Source organism: Silene latifolia, chromosome 11, assembly GCF_048544455.1.
Source record: "Silene latifolia isolate original U9 population chromosome 11, ASM4854445v1, whole genome shotgun sequence".
In the NCBI taxonomy this organism is placed as follows: domain Eukaryota; kingdom Viridiplantae; phylum Streptophyta; class Magnoliopsida; order Caryophyllales; family Caryophyllaceae; genus Silene; species Silene latifolia.
In genome coordinates, this window is record NC_133536.1 from 114,848,204 (window position 1) to 114,863,461 (window position 15,258).

Consider the following 15,258-nt stretch of genomic DNA (forward strand, 5'->3'; position numbering starts at 1 on the left):
GCCTCTCCTTGTAGTTCTGTTACAAAGTTAACCCTAGAAATCTTATCTAAGGACCAGAATTAGTTCTTAGAATGCTAACAAAGTGATGGAAATATTTTACAAATTATCACAAAATGATTTAAAAGCAAACTGAAATAAAGCAAAAGAAGTTGCAGGTGATAGTGATAGGTTGTCTTATTGGCCGATGTTCTTCTTTGTATGGGAGCATAAGGACGAGATGTGTTAATTGAGGCCTTGACCTTTACTCTAGATGATATCTGAACTATAGAAAAACGAGCCAAAAGGACCCTGTCAACAGCTTCCCCTTTGTTTAGCCAGAAATGGCAATCTACTTTATGCTTCTGTCCCTTCTTGCAACTTGTTTCAACTTGAATTTTCTGTGGGTTGCATTGTGAATTAGGCCGGGCTCCCTATGACTTTTCTAAGCTTAGTTGAACAAGGTTTCAGCTGGCCATGGTGGTAGCTGGTGGTTGGGCTTGTACTGATACTTGTGGCCTCCTAAAACAGGCCTGGCAGTGGTGAAAATCAGGGCATGGTTGGTGTGGTTAAGGCTTGGCTGGCTTAGGCAGTGGCCTGACTCATGGCCCCTGCTGCACGAATTTTCCGAAAAAATGAGATTCTTGTGAAATTGCACAACATTTAAACCAAATTCAAGGTTATAACACTTTCAATAATTAGCAAAGCTTTTGGACACAATAAAACTAATAATGAAGCATAAAAATCAAAATTTTGGTATGCATATCATGTTTTTCGAAAGTTTTGGAGGAATTTTCGGGACAAATTTGCAAATTTTAGACAATATATTAACAACGATTAAGGCCTTGTTGCACAATTAGAATAAGGGTTAAATAAACATGAAAAATAAAACTTTGGTATGTACACTGCCCATCTCGAAAATTTTGGAGAAGTTTTAAGACAGATTCCCGATTTTAAGACCATACGTGATATCATTAACAAGGTTCTAAACATGATGAAGCAATTAAACCATGTGTTCTAAATGCAAAAATCAAAATTGGTCATGCATACTGTTGTATTTTCGAAAATTTGGAGCAACATTTTAAGAACTTTGATTTAAGCCTATATAGCATCACTAACATTTATGGTAGTCATATGGTACAATTAAACCTAGTTTTATACATGAAAAAACAAAAATTAGGCATGAACACTAGACGTTTCGAAAATTTTGGGGCGAAATTCTTGGACAAAATTTCAAATGTGAGGCAAGATCTAACATTACTAAGAAAGATTAGACCCTTTAGAACAATTAAACTAATTATTAAACACAATCAAATTTTTGTCTCAAGAACTCTAATTTTCGAGTTCTTCAAATTTGGGGAAAATTTTAACAGCAATTTTTGTTTATATTTGACATAAATAATGGTGTAGAAAGTTGGTTTCTACTACGCCCTCCTATTTGGAATAAGTGTCCCATTTGTCATTTTCATCTATTCACGTAATTGTCCCACTTACCATATTTGGACAGGTTTAATGACTTTCCTACCCTGGCTCTTTTCTTTATTTACGACCCCAACCACCCCTAACCCATCCTATTAGTAAACTAAACCAGCCCACTAATCTATTTAGTCCCTAATTAACCCAGCTCATTTCCTAATACCTCCCGCCTTTTATTTCTTCCCCTTCCCTTAAAACCCTAGTTCTGTCTCTTCCGCCAAACAACTCCTCTCTTTATCTCTCTTCCGCCTTTCATATCCTCTCTTAATCTTCAATAGATACATCAACCATCTTCCATTCTTCATCAAAACTTCATCTCCTCTTCTAATCTTCATCAAAAACTTCATTTGATTCATAAACTTTGTTCATCGGCTTTGATTAATTTCACAATCAATGGAAAAAATTGAATCTTTTTCTGGTGATATTGATCTTCGTGGTATGGAGAAGATATATGAAGATTTAGATCTGGGTGAGGGTAAGATGGAGATGGAAGAAGACGAAGTTGATGATGGATCGTCTGATGTTGTTGCTTGTTGCTCAAATATTGTGCTTGTAACAATCGTGGATGGGGAGAGGAGAATGATAGTTAATTTAAAGAAAGAAGATTCTGAGAGGAAGGATAAGAGGTGGTTAGATAGACGTCAATATCTAAAGAACAGAAAATGGTTTATGGAAGAACTATGTAGAATCTGGCCTCAGTTTGGGGTTTTAATGGAGTATGAGAATGAGGGGAATGCAAGGGAGAAATCAGTTGATGTTGCATGTAACTGTGATGTTCTTTTTAATTCAGATGATGAATTAGATCCGGTGGCCATAAGAAAAAATCCAGTTATTACAAGATGGTTTATAAGGGAGCTTTCTAAGTATTGTCCTGGTTTTGATCTTACAGACGAAGACGAATCGTTAGGAGGTTGATTTCTTGTTCCCTGTATTTAATTTTTTATACTGTTTTTTTTTTTGAATGGACTAGTGATGATAAAATTGTTGGTGATATGTACTCTGTTTGATATAAAATAAACACAATTTTAACTTTTCAGAGATAATTTTGCAGCGGAAGTAAAAACGATATATAAAAGGATATGAATTAGTTGCGAAAATCTCGCAAGACCTCTCAACTAAAACTAGGATATGACATGAACAACTCTCCTCCCTCGCTAGGAACTTGAAACTAAACACGAATGGTGGCTCTCACCTTGCAAGGATCGAATCACACTAAAATTTAGACCTCGCAAGGAAGAAATATAAAACTTAAAACTCGCAAGTAATAAGCACACAACAAGAAACGCTTGTATTAATTCCCAAACTCTCATTTTAAACTGATTACAAAGACCCTTATTTATAGTACTCACTATTACCATAAACTAACAAGACAATAATTTGGAAATAAAATAACAACTACCTTATTCAGAATTAGGAAAGTAAATATACTCTCCTACCCTAATTAGAAAACTCTCCTATACTAATTAGGAAAATAATAACAAACTGACTCGAATCAGGAAACTAATAACTAGACTCGATTTAAGAAAAGACAAGTTAATTAAGATCGATTCCATCCGAGCTTTGAACTTGTAGTCACGTCATTTTTGTCACCCGCATGAGAATTGGACAGCTCAACTTAAAACGACCATATCTCCTTCGTTACTTAACCAAATACAGCGTGTGACCACTCGTTGGAAAGTTAACATCAAGTACCTTCTTTTCCAACCAAAATAACACCAAAAATAGCCATATTTTTGGAGATATTGATCTTTTAATTCACATGAACGAATCTGAACTACAAGAGTGACTTGAACTTGTGTTTTGAACTTATACTCATGTCCCTTATGTATCATTCTCCCCTTCTTCAGAAAAGGATCGACCCGATTCTTGGACCAACAACCTTCTGGATCAAATACAAATGATGTAGCAAACACGAATATAGTTAAATTAGGGTAGACATGAGAATACTTCTTTAGTTCATCATCTTCAATGTATTCTTTAAATTTATCAACATTGACGCATTCAAACTTGTCACACCAAATCCTTTTTCTCATAGGATAAATAAGTTTTATCTTCAATTGACACAAATCAATAATACCTTCAAGCTTAACCATTAACACCCAATTATAAATCATAAGAGTAAATGCCATAACACCATAAATTTTCTCGTCAATATAAACTTCAAGTGGAGATTTATACGATATTTTCTCTTCTTTAAGGGCAAATACTTCAATAATATTGTCATCAAAAATAGGTGGCAGATGTGGATCAAAAAACGATTTATGATCCTCTTCATGGATTTCTTCAAAAGGATATAAGTCTTCTTCTTCATGATCAAAATACTTGTCACACCAAATCCTTTTGCTCATAGGATAAATAAATTTTATCTTCAATTGACACAAATCAATAATACCTTCAAGCTTAACCATTAACACCCAATTATAAATCATAAGAGTAAATGCCATAACACCATAAATTTTCTCGTCAATATAAACTTCAAGTGGAGATTTATATGATCTTTTCTCTTCTTTAATGGCAAATACTTCAATAATATTGTCATCAAAAATAGGTGGCAGATGTGGATCAAAAAACGATTTATAATCCTCTTCATGGATTTCTTCAAAAGGATATAAGTCTTCTTCTTCATGAAAATCGACAGCATAAAAGTTCATAGGACTAGTAAAGTTAAATCTAACAAGATCCAATGTCTCCCCATCACCATAATCATCAAATATAGGAGGTAAGCTTGGATCGAAAAGAAATTTATCTTCTACAATAGAAAGTAATCTTTTTTCTTTCATTGCTTCAACGTGTCCCTCTTTGAAGTCTTCACTTTCTTGCCCAAGATAAATTTGTTAAGAAACAAATTAGAACCTGGCTCTGATACCACTTTGATATAAAATAAACACAATTTTAACTTTTCAGATATAATTTTGCAGCGGAAGTAAAAACGATATATAAAAGGATATGGATTAGTTGTGAAAATCTCGCAAGTCCCCTCAACTAAAACTAGGATATGACGTGAACAACTCTCCTCCCTCGAAAGAACTCGAAAATGAACACGAATGGTGGCTCTCACCTCGCAAGGAACGAATCACACTAAAATCTCAATCTCGCAAGGAAGAAATATAAAACTTAAAACTCGTAAGTAATAAGCACACAAAAAGAAACGCTTGTATTAATTCTCAAACTCTCATTTTAAACTGATTACAAATACCCTTATTTATAGTACTCACTATTACCATAAACTAACAAGACAATAATTTGGAAATAAAACAACTACCTTATTCAGGATTAGGAAAGTAAATATACTCTCCTACGCTAATTAGGAAACTCTCATATACTAATTAGGAAAATAATAACAAACTGACTCGAATTAGGAAACTAATAACTAGACTCGATTTAATAAAAGACAACTTAATTAAGATCGATTCCATTCGAGCCTCGAACTTGTAGTCACATCTTTTTTGTCACCCGCATAAGAATTGCACGGCTCAACTTAAAACCACCATATCTCCTTCGTTACTTAACCAAATACAGCGTGTGACCACTCGTTGGAAAGCTAACATCACATACTTTATTTTCCAACCAAAATCACACCAAAAAATAGCCATATTTTTGGAGATATTGATCTTTTAATTCACATGAACGAGTCTGAAAGATAAGAGTGACTTTAACTTGTGTTTTGAACTTATACCCTTGTCCCTCATGTATCACCGTTTCATCTTATTTTATCTACCCAATAATCTCTAATGTTGAGGGTAGTTGATTGTTTATCAAGGTTGTTGTTCATATACAATGCCACCACCATTTGTAGAGATGAGGCTCTGTATGTACAACAATGTTGACGGGTTTTGTTTACTAAAGCTTATTGTACTCATTTGATCATGTCTGAAGTTAATATCCTTAATTAGTGCCAAAGACTGAATAGTACAAAAGAGTTGCAAAGTTCTACATCAAAACCGAATACAGACTAAACAAAATGCTTCAGTATGACCTTCTTGATTGTTTTATCTGCTTGCTTCTTACTTTATCTGCGCAAAAAGATTGACTTTGATAACATATCCAGTCTTTCATAACTTCTAACTGTTCAAAATGTTTCGTATTGATGATGTTAAATTTTGCTTCTTCATTCCTCTGCACATAAATCTAGGAACCACTCAGTAATGCTACCAACAGAGGGATTGTCCAATGTTGGGTCATTATTACCTCCACCTACTTCAGTAATGGTGCCAACAAGTTCAATCTCCCTTGTTGGTTCATTACTATGCCACTGGTACTTGCTATATTTTCTGCATTCTCTGTCAAACTGTTAAGTGAATTCACTAATTCACTTATAGTGCGTGGATCACCAACATTCTGTACATATTGTATGCATTCTTTCACTAATTAAATCAATGTTAGCATTGAGATATTCGGGCAATAAACCTTGTGCTGCTAGTTTTGATTTGTGCATATGTGGAACAGGGTAATCTATGCCACCTTTTTTTTTCATTACTTCAAGCATACATGCCTGCAATGTTATCTAGGCATACTTGAGCTTAAGTGCATCTTGTTCTTCATATGCCTTGATTGTGTTGTTGATAAGTTCATCCAACTTGATTGCTTTTTTTTTTTGCTGGAGAGATTGGATTGACCTAAAAAACCCAAAATCCAAGACATTCAAATCTGGTGAATTGGGTGTTTGATAAGCCAATTCAATCTGTCATCCATCTGATGTTGCTGCCTTTTTGAAATCAGGATCATCATTGCTAAAATGTGGACGAGCATTATCTTGTTGAATAATTATGTGTTTACTAACATTAGAAGGCCATTTAGCTTTTATTGCTGGCAACACACGATTTATAATCATATCTTTTGTTACTTGCTTGTTTATAGACTCAATACATTTGGTTTCCATTATTCCTGCTACTCTGTTTTTTGAGTTTCTTTGTGCTGGTACGTCCATAACAAATGACCATATTCCTATCTTTCCATCAAAAATAAGTTCACCATTTGACTCATACAATGGTCTAGCTACAGCACACATGAACATGACCTTTTCTATGAAACTCTTAGACTGTACACATCTATGAGGATCTGTTTCACCTTTACCTAAGTAAAACCTTGTAGTAGGTTTAGTTTTAGAAAACCATTTCTCATCCATGTGAATAATATTGCTTTGATCTTTGAAAACCACTCTTTTAATGTATTCATGATATACTAAATGTTCTAGACTGAAAATTAATCTAGCAAGTTTGTTTTTATCAGTCAAACCTGGTTTGAGTGCATTTCTGTGTGACCTGATTTGCTTTGACATCATCCATCTTGAAACTGTTGACTGGCTTACCCCCAAGTTCGTGGCCAATGAGTGTTGTGTTGTCCTTTCCAGTAGAGCAATTGATGTGAGCTTCTCCTCATCTAAAAACTCCCTCCCCACTTTCTTGCTGCCTTTCTTTTTACTGCTCACATTCATTGGTATGGATGCATTTCTCTGTGTCTGTGCTTCCTTCCATAACCTTGTTATTGTTTTCCTGACCACTGAAAACCTTGCTGCCACTTCATTGAAATACCATGTCTTGATTTTCCATTTATGCTTTTTTTCAATAGTGTATCATTAATTTTTGATCTTTCTAAGTTTGTGAAATTCTTCATTGAATGTTTGTGAATTTTTTTGTTTGATAGCTCTTTATTTGAAAGGTGTTTTTTGGACTGAAGTTTATCAATGAACCCTAATAAATACACCTTCTATTTATAGCACAAAGAACTTTGCACTCTTTTGAAAGTTTGGTTTTGGCGCAATAATGAAATCTGTTTGTATTTTAGCTCCATATTTGAATTTTGGTGCAAATTTCAATCTTGGTGAGTTGGATATGTAACATTTGGACTGACAATTTGGGTTTACTTGGCTTATGGAACAACTCAAACACGCCAATTAAGATAAGTTGAAGAAAATCGAAAGTTAATCTGAAGTCCAAGTTTCTCTTTTGCTCTTTCAATTTGTGTGTTGTAATTTTATTTCCTAGTTAATGTATTTTTATTTTAAGTGAAATATAATTTTATTTTAAGTTAATGTAATTTTATTATGTAATTTAATTAGAAAATAAAATGTGTAATAATTATACTTTGTCATTTTATATTTAAGCAAAAGCGTGTGTGTATCGAAACCGTGTAACGAAAAAACATAGCTTTAGCTATGTGTTTATGATTATGGAGGGAAATGAAATGATGTGTAAAAATGGAGGGAATCATTAGCATCTTAATTAACAAATTACCCATCTAAATCATAACACCCTCTCTCCTATATTCTTACCCCTATACAATACTTTTCATTATTTAACTTCATTCCTTAATTTTCGTGCCATTGTCCAAATGGGACAGTTATTCCGAATAGGAGGGAGTATAAATTAACCATAAACATGCAAAAAAGTAGTGAAACTTGGAGGAATTAGAGTAGATCTAAAGAACATCAAATTGGGGAAAAATAACAGGAAAGGGAAAGTCACTTACTAAAATTAATTAGTAAAGATTAAGGTGAAGATATAAAGCAGAAAGCTTGAATCCAAGTGACAAAGTATAAGAGTGGAGTTTTTAGAATGTTTTTAGAAATATTTTAGAGCTTGTGTTATGAAGAATGATGAAGAAATGACGGAGATATAAGAACAATGATACTACACGATTTTTGCGAAAATGAGGTGCCCAGAAACAGCACTCGGACGAGTGTTGTTGCACTCGGTTTAGTGCACCAACCACTCGGCCGAGTGGCACCTAAACATGACATAGGTTAAAACCCAGAAGACACTCGGTCACTCTGCTCGGTCGAGTGAGTGCCACTCAGTCGAGCATTCTGTTGTACTCGGCAGAGTGCACAGCTAAAAATAAGGGGTACTACATGCACACTCTGGCTCGAATTCAGCTATTAGCGAATGGATTATTAATTGGTTAGACTACTTGGGTAAGTTGGAGGAGGCGTAAAACCAAACCATTCATTTCCTGGCCATTATTTGGAATATTTGGGTGCTAAGCAAAAACATTATTTTCTGAGGAGGAAACTTCGTCCCCAAGGTATTTTTTAAGTTGGTCGACCATTCTATTTCTACTACCATGAACGTTGAGCAACAACGACGTAAGGAGCAGAAGGGTACCATGGGCATCGATCGGGATGGCAAGAATGAGCTCCAATATAGGATAAAGAACAGCCACCCGTTTTTTTATAATTGGTCAAGATTATGATTGTACTCGTATAAGAGAGTTAAGGTTTCTTGACCAAAAAAAATAAGAGAGTTAAGGTTGACGTAGGATGGATCAACAATAAGGATGCCGCGATTGGTTGGGTTGCTTTTGGTAATGGTGGAAGAATTCTAGTGGAAGAGGGAAGGAAGATTAGAGCGGAGTCAGCTTTACAGGCTGAAACGTTGGGTATTCGTAGGGTGTTGGAGTGGGCATTAACCCGTGGCTTTTTGCATCTTGATGTGTCAACAGATTGTCTCCAACTCCTATATCAGATCGCGGAAATTGAAGTGGTGCACCATTGTATTGCATTACTTATTGGAGATCTTGCTATGTTTACATATTTTTTTTGTTTATGTTTTAGTTTCGAACATAAGACTCTTAATAAACGTGCTCATAATTTATCTTATAGAGCTATGAGAATGTATAAACTTTTCTTTATAGCTGCCAAAAAAAAAAAAAAAAAACTTATCTACAGTGTCTACAATTTTATAAAGTAATAATAATAGTTGGAGAAGTGATCTTGTCGCATGTTTGATTATGAATTGAGTTGTATAGATCTAGCGGGCATATTAGGGTAAGATTATTGGTAGTTTTGAAATAAGATTTTGATAAGTCTTAAATAAGACTCGCTCAAGACTACCAATAATCTACCAAAGTCTTAATAAAGTCTTAAGTTGACTCTTGGAAATCTAAGACTCAACTTAAGACTCAACTTAAGACTCAACTTAAGACTTCGGGCGAGTCTTGACCCCGCATTCAAAGAAAATTATGCAATTATACAATTAGTGGATCTCATGTGTCATTTCTTTTTATTATTTTAAAGAAGTGAAATTGAAAAGTAGAATATAAGGTGAGTCTAACTTATAATGTATGGACTCCGAGGTAAATCTGAGATGAGTCTGAGCAATATAAAAATAATAAAAGTTAACAGAAAACTGGTGTGGCAATGTCTTAATACTTTGATAAGTCTGACTAATAGTCTTACACTTAAGTCGAGTTGGAGTCTTGTTTAGATCTTAACTCCATCCCAGCTTATTGCTAACAATACTTGAGATTACTTTTTTTTTTTTTTAAATGAGGACATATGTTATGGGTGAGAATCAAACCCCCAACTTTATGGTTAGGGTAAGAGAGCTCTTACCACTTGAGCTAGCTCTATTTCTCAGTATTTGAGATTACTTGTGATTGGTTTCGATCCACGTCTATAATGGATTTATGCGATTTTCTTTGTTTCTTCCTTCAATCTGTGTTCTTGAGAGCAAACTGTACAGGAAAACACTCGTTCAACAAATGGATGTGAGGGAAACCCAACTTAAGAATTAAATCATTAGCATATTCATTTCTTTTTACACAAAACTAATATTCACTAACAAAAGTTTTGTTCAATAAATTATACACCTCTCACTTGGGGTTTTTCACTCGAGTAACCAAACCTTGAGAGTACATACATATCACATCAACAGAACACACAACATTCATTAACAGAAACAAACAAACAAACAAAAAAAAAAAAAAAAAAAAAAAAACCCTCAAAATACAAGACCAAACACCTATCATCGTCCTCCCGGATTTCTATTCCATGACAAGTAAGAGGGATCCCCAAGTCGTCTGCATAAACCATCATAAAGTTGATTAAAATTGGCAGACAATCGCATTGACATGACAGTACATAATAAAAGAAGCCCCCCCCCCCTAATTTAGCAAGTGATTTTGCTATATTTCCCTAATATACCGCAACAAGAAAAAAATAGATTACAGCGACATAGTTCCTAAGTAAACAACCAAAAAGAGATTGCAATTGGACAATACCTTGGTTTGAAAAGATAAATGACAGTGAACAACAAGGCTAAAAAGAAGCACAAGCCACCGACAGTGAGATAAGCAATGCCAAGGAAGTCGTTTTTGCCACCAAGCCAGCTAGTGGTGGAGAGCACCAGCATCTTTTTACCATTGAAACTGTAAGTGTTATAGTAGTTCATCAAAGTGACGTCTATCTCATCATTTGCATTCAAATCCTGCTCTATTCTCCCATACAATTTCCTGAAAGTAGGAAGCGCTGCGGTTCGCATCCATACAATAAGGTCCTCTTGCTCACTAAGCTGTTGCATGAAAAAATGAGCCTTGAGAATTAAACACTTGTAAGCATTAAAAGCATAACCAGGCACAAAAGTTCAAGAAACCTTCTATGAAATTCTTACTCACAGTCACATTATCTCATTTAAATTGGCCCCATTTGACAAATGATTTTGACTTTGACAGATATGCTCCCGCATTAACAACAACAACATTACCCTAGTGCCTCAATGGCTCCCGCAAATTGCGGGGTAAAGGAGAGGGGGGGAGGGGGGGTGTCAGATGTAACCCTTGTGTTAGCAACACAAAGAGGCTGTTTCCGAATGACCCAAGATGAAAATTGCGTCGAGAACGGCATTCAAGGACCGCTACTTCACAAAAGAAAGAAGCGCAGCCACTTTAGTGAGCCATTTTGATTTATTCATAGATTTAATTGTTACGTCCCCTATATATGTTTCATCACGCAGTTGTGAATCTGACAAGCATCAGTGATCAGAATAAGCAAGAGGTATTTGTCTGCCATTGAAAACAGTTATTTAAAACTTACTGGTATAGATTCGTTCAAAGTAGCACCACCTTTAAGACCACCACTTTGGAAGTTCTTAGGAAAGACATCCTTCCCAAATTTGTGATCACGATCACTCTTCCATGAAATATCCTTCTTGTTGACCGTGAGATTTTTATTACCCAAAGCAAAAATATAGGTATCATTGAACAAGCTCCAAGCAATGAGACCACAAGGCACAATTGGCTTATTTCCATTCATATCTTCTGGTTGACACGTACTTACATCATTCTCACTTTTCTTACTCCTTAACTGCTGATCACTTCTGCTTTTCACATACCTGCACGAACGAAGCGAAAATCATTAAGTGATTTTGAATAATCATTCGGTCTCGTAAGTGACCCCAACTTCAAACATCAAAAATAGTATTTGCTTTGTCCTATCCAGTGATTTATTACTTTAGATTTTCTTTTTATATCAGTACAGGAAATTGGGCTAGGGTGTCCTCATTCTACACACAAAGCAGACTAGTTTAGGGGATGGGACATACCAAACAAGGATAACGGAAAATAGTGACTGGGAGTATACTTGGCAGGTAAACCAATCAAATGAAACGAGCTTCACCATATCATGCACAAGTTTCCTATACAGTCGATTTCAAGAATATTGCTAATATCTCTTACATTAAATTGATATTCTCATGTCAGCTGATAGCTAATGGAAAAAACATCAGGTATATCAATAGTCAGCGGCAGATTTGGGTGGGTGGATGCGGGTTAGGGACTTATAAGTGGCAGTAAATCTTTTATTTTTGTCACTGATAATGCAAATTAAATTTTGGCCTGGTATGAATCATGTATTATACATCAGTGGTCTGGGCCCTGGGGAATGAATTTTGGTCCGCACACAGGGATTCAAACCTTAAATAGGGAGTAGCATTTTTATTAACCTTTTATTCATATACTTCTTGAGTTGTATATACTCTCTCATTCAACTAATTTACTCTTATATCTTTTCACATTTGTATACTTTTGTTCCGATTGTACAAATTATGTACGGAGTATTATTTTTTCGAACATCTTAATTTCTAAAATCATATATCCAACATTTCATTATTAATCATAAAGCATACAAAACGCGGTTCTGTGGAGAAGGGTATAGCAATGGTAGACTTTCTGAAAAGTTTTTTTTTTTTTTTTTTTTTTTGCCCCATCCATAGTACATTTTGCATTCGCCAGACATTTTGACAAAAAGTTTTTTTTTTTGTGCCCCATCAGTAGTAAATTTTGCACTCACCAGAGTCATAATTGAGTTTAACCTGGACGTATACAAACATTGCACATTTGCACCACAATGTACATTAACTCGTCTAATAGAATAAATTAACATTATTATATACTTAAAAAGGATAGTCCCAGGTGAAAATTTTCTTAAGATTATTACGTACCTGCGATGATTTTGATAGAAGTTGTCAAGCTGGTAATAAATATAGATAGGAGCTTTCATATGCTTTAATACCTGCACGAAAAAGATCAGATACATAAATTGCTGATTAGAGCAAAGCCAAGAACATAAGATAAACTTTGAGAAAGTTGTGTAGAAGCTCACTTTTAGTTTCCTAGTGCAAGTTTTATCTCCGGATCCCTGAATGTATTTTATTTTATCGCTTTTGGTTCCTGATATACAAGCATCATCATATCGATCAACAACTTCAACAACCTGAAAGGCGATCAACAAGCAGTCAGCAGCAGCACATAGGTGAAACTACCTCAAACGAAAAACAATTAAATTCTCTCTTTCCCGGGAGAAATGGATGAATATAGACAGAAGGTCAATCTGATACATACATCACGAGATGCGAAGAGAGAAGCAACTCCAATAGGAATAAATATAACGCTAACAACCATGAACGCTGAAATTACCTGTTCAAGAATGTAAGAATAAAAGTTAATTTGGTTGGAGATAGAAAAAACAAGTAAAAGAAGTGACAAGAAAAGATGGAGCAGAATTTAATTTGTATACCCAACGGGGAGTTAAAATTGGTTTGCATGCCGGAAGTTCCTGCTGAGTGAACCTTGAATCTGGAATATGAAGGCGGGTGGTAACATTTAAGGTGATTGCTGCAATCTTACAAATAATATGGAGAAACAGAGAGAAGTGAAAGACAGAGATTATATGAAGAGCAGCAAAATGCATCACAACCATTTTCTGAACAGTATTTATTTATTTATTTTTACAAGTTGCAAGATAGAGATTATATGGAAACTTGTATTTAAGACCATGTATAAATTTGAGGATCTGCAGACTAAAATCCGGTGCAAGCGTAAGATTAAATCTCGGGTTTATACTTGATCTCAGTACCACGGTCTCATTTGGACGATTCGGATTTCATAATCATAGCAAGAAATGGTAAAAAAGTCAACCCAACAAATATCATCTCATCTCAAATTTACAGAAAGCAAATCAACCTAGAACCTAGAACATAGTCATAATCAGTAGGGGAGCGAGGAGGGTCGATAAATATGAACTTGTAAATTACAATAATAGCATAGAAACAAAAACAAAAAAGGAAAAACATACATTTGGGACGCTTGGAATTTCTGCGAGGAGCGGAGGGATCAGCAGGTCCCCCTGAGCTAGATGCTGGGTTTAAACTACTCATCGATTACTAAACTCCAATAGTCAAGAACGATGGATTATTGAGAGAGTATTAAGGACGAAGATGAACTCGAGAACGATGGTAAAAAAGAAGAGAGGAATTTTGAAAAGTTATACTTTTGAAGTCGTAACAGTCGGCCAATTGGGTCTAGAAGCCTACAAGTTTGGTAGGAATTTGGAAGGGGAGACGAGGTTAGATAAGTATCATTCAGGTCAAAGTATCAAAGTATCAAAGTTTGGCTTATCTTTTTCTCGCTTCAAAGAGTCTTGCTTTAGACGGTCTCTTCAAAGAGACCTTTTACCTACCAATCGTTGGTTGGCGCAGTAATAGCATGGGCTGCGCTTGATAGGGAGGTCTGCGGATCGATCCCCCACAACTGCGATTGAGAGGGGTTTAAATACCGTAATCCTTGGACACGCCCCGAAATCCGGATTAGTCGGCCCAATGTGGTTCGGATTACCGGATGGTTTAGACCAAAAAAAAGAGACCTTTTACCTAGGTAGCACCAAAACGGACACGGGCACGGACATGGGCACGGATACGTGACACGGCATCCATGAAATATAGGACACGGGACACGTTATTTAAATTTAATAAAATATATATCTTATAGTCATAAATGTTCGATTTTATGTTTGTATAAATATTTGATAATAAATTTAGATAAGCGGTGGTAAATCTTGGCTTTGAATATAACTCATTTTCATTTCTCGCCCAAACCCATTTTCTAATAAATCTCTTTCGACAACTTATATCTCGTCTAAATAACATCATTCACCCCAAATGATGTCCAAATACCAAGGACACGGGTCGGACACGTGCCCAAATACCATGGACACGCGTCGGACACGTGCCCAAATAAAAGAAGAAGGTTAGACACGGCTTTATAGGCGTCCGACACGTTTAGGCGTGTGTCCGACGAGTGTCGGTGTCCGGCACGGTGTCGGACACAGGACGACTGATTATGAGGAGTGTCCGTGCTACCTAGCCTTTTACCCGTCTCTTATCACTTACCCTTTTCACTTGTCCTCGTACTTACTCCTTTGTCTCATATTTCTTCAAAGTTACGGATTTTATCCGTCACAATTGGGAATTTGTGTTCTCGGTTTCATTAAGTTTGTTATTGTATATCCCGATCTATTTGTTCACCTATTTCACTTTTGTTACTCCCTCCTACCCATTAGTTATCAACTGAATTCGGTAGGAAGATTCGTTCACCAAGGGTAAGATTAATGTTAGTCTTGAAACAAGACTTTGGTAAGTCTTAAGACAAGACTCACTCAACACTACCGATAATCTACCAAAGTTTTAACAAAGTCTTAAGTTGAGTCTTGGGAATCCAAGACTCAACTTAAGAGCATGTATATTGAATATTATG

At 35.5% G+C, this 15,258-nt stretch overlaps 2 protein-coding genes across 2 annotated transcripts; both read right to left on the bottom strand.

Annotated features, from left to right (window-relative positions):
- Positions 1–6,136: 6,136 nt before the first annotated feature.
- Positions 6,137–6,886, bottom strand: LOC141613831 (uncharacterized). The gene has a single exon (XM_074432574.1). It carries the CDS (start codon positions 6,884–6,886, stop codon positions 6,137–6,139), a length of 750 nt encoding a protein of 249 aa, XP_074288675.1.
- Positions 6,887–9,940: 3,054 nt separating this feature from the next.
- On the bottom strand, positions 9,941–14,102 carry LOC141611868 (ALA-interacting subunit 3-like). The gene is made up of 8 exons (XM_074430518.1): positions 13,802–14,102; positions 13,244–13,302; positions 13,069–13,143; positions 12,830–12,940; positions 12,669–12,739; positions 11,264–11,561; positions 10,453–10,742; positions 9,941–10,251 (listed from the first exon to the last, which is right to left on the bottom strand). The coding sequence occupies exons 1-8, from the start codon at positions 13,881–13,883 to the stop codon at positions 10,197–10,199; spliced, it is 1,041 nt and encodes a 346-aa protein (XP_074286619.1). The 5' UTR covers positions 13,884–14,102; the 3' UTR covers positions 9,941–10,196.
- Positions 14,103–15,258: the final 1,156 nt, after the last annotated feature.

What these genes read in the sequence shown, in the direction of transcription:
- LOC141613831 (XM_074432574.1), bottom strand. Translation starts at nt 6,886, where the DNA reads ATGAATGTGAGCAGTAAAAAGAAAGGCAGCAAGAAAGTGGGGAGGGAG.
- LOC141611868 (XM_074430518.1), bottom strand. Translation starts at nt 13,883, where the DNA reads ATGAGTAGTTTAAACCCAGCATCTAGCTCAGGGGGACCTGCTGATCCC. An exon ending in AAATTCCAAGCGTCCCAAAT is followed by an intron (nt 13,303 to 13,801) that starts GTATGTTTTTCC and finishes TTCATATTCCAG; the next exon opens with ATTCAAGGTTCACTCAGCAG. An exon ending in CTTGCACTAGGAAACTAAAA is followed by an intron (nt 12,740 to 12,829) that starts GTGAGCTTCTAC and finishes TTTTTCGTGCAG; the next exon opens with GTATTAAAGCATATGAAAGC.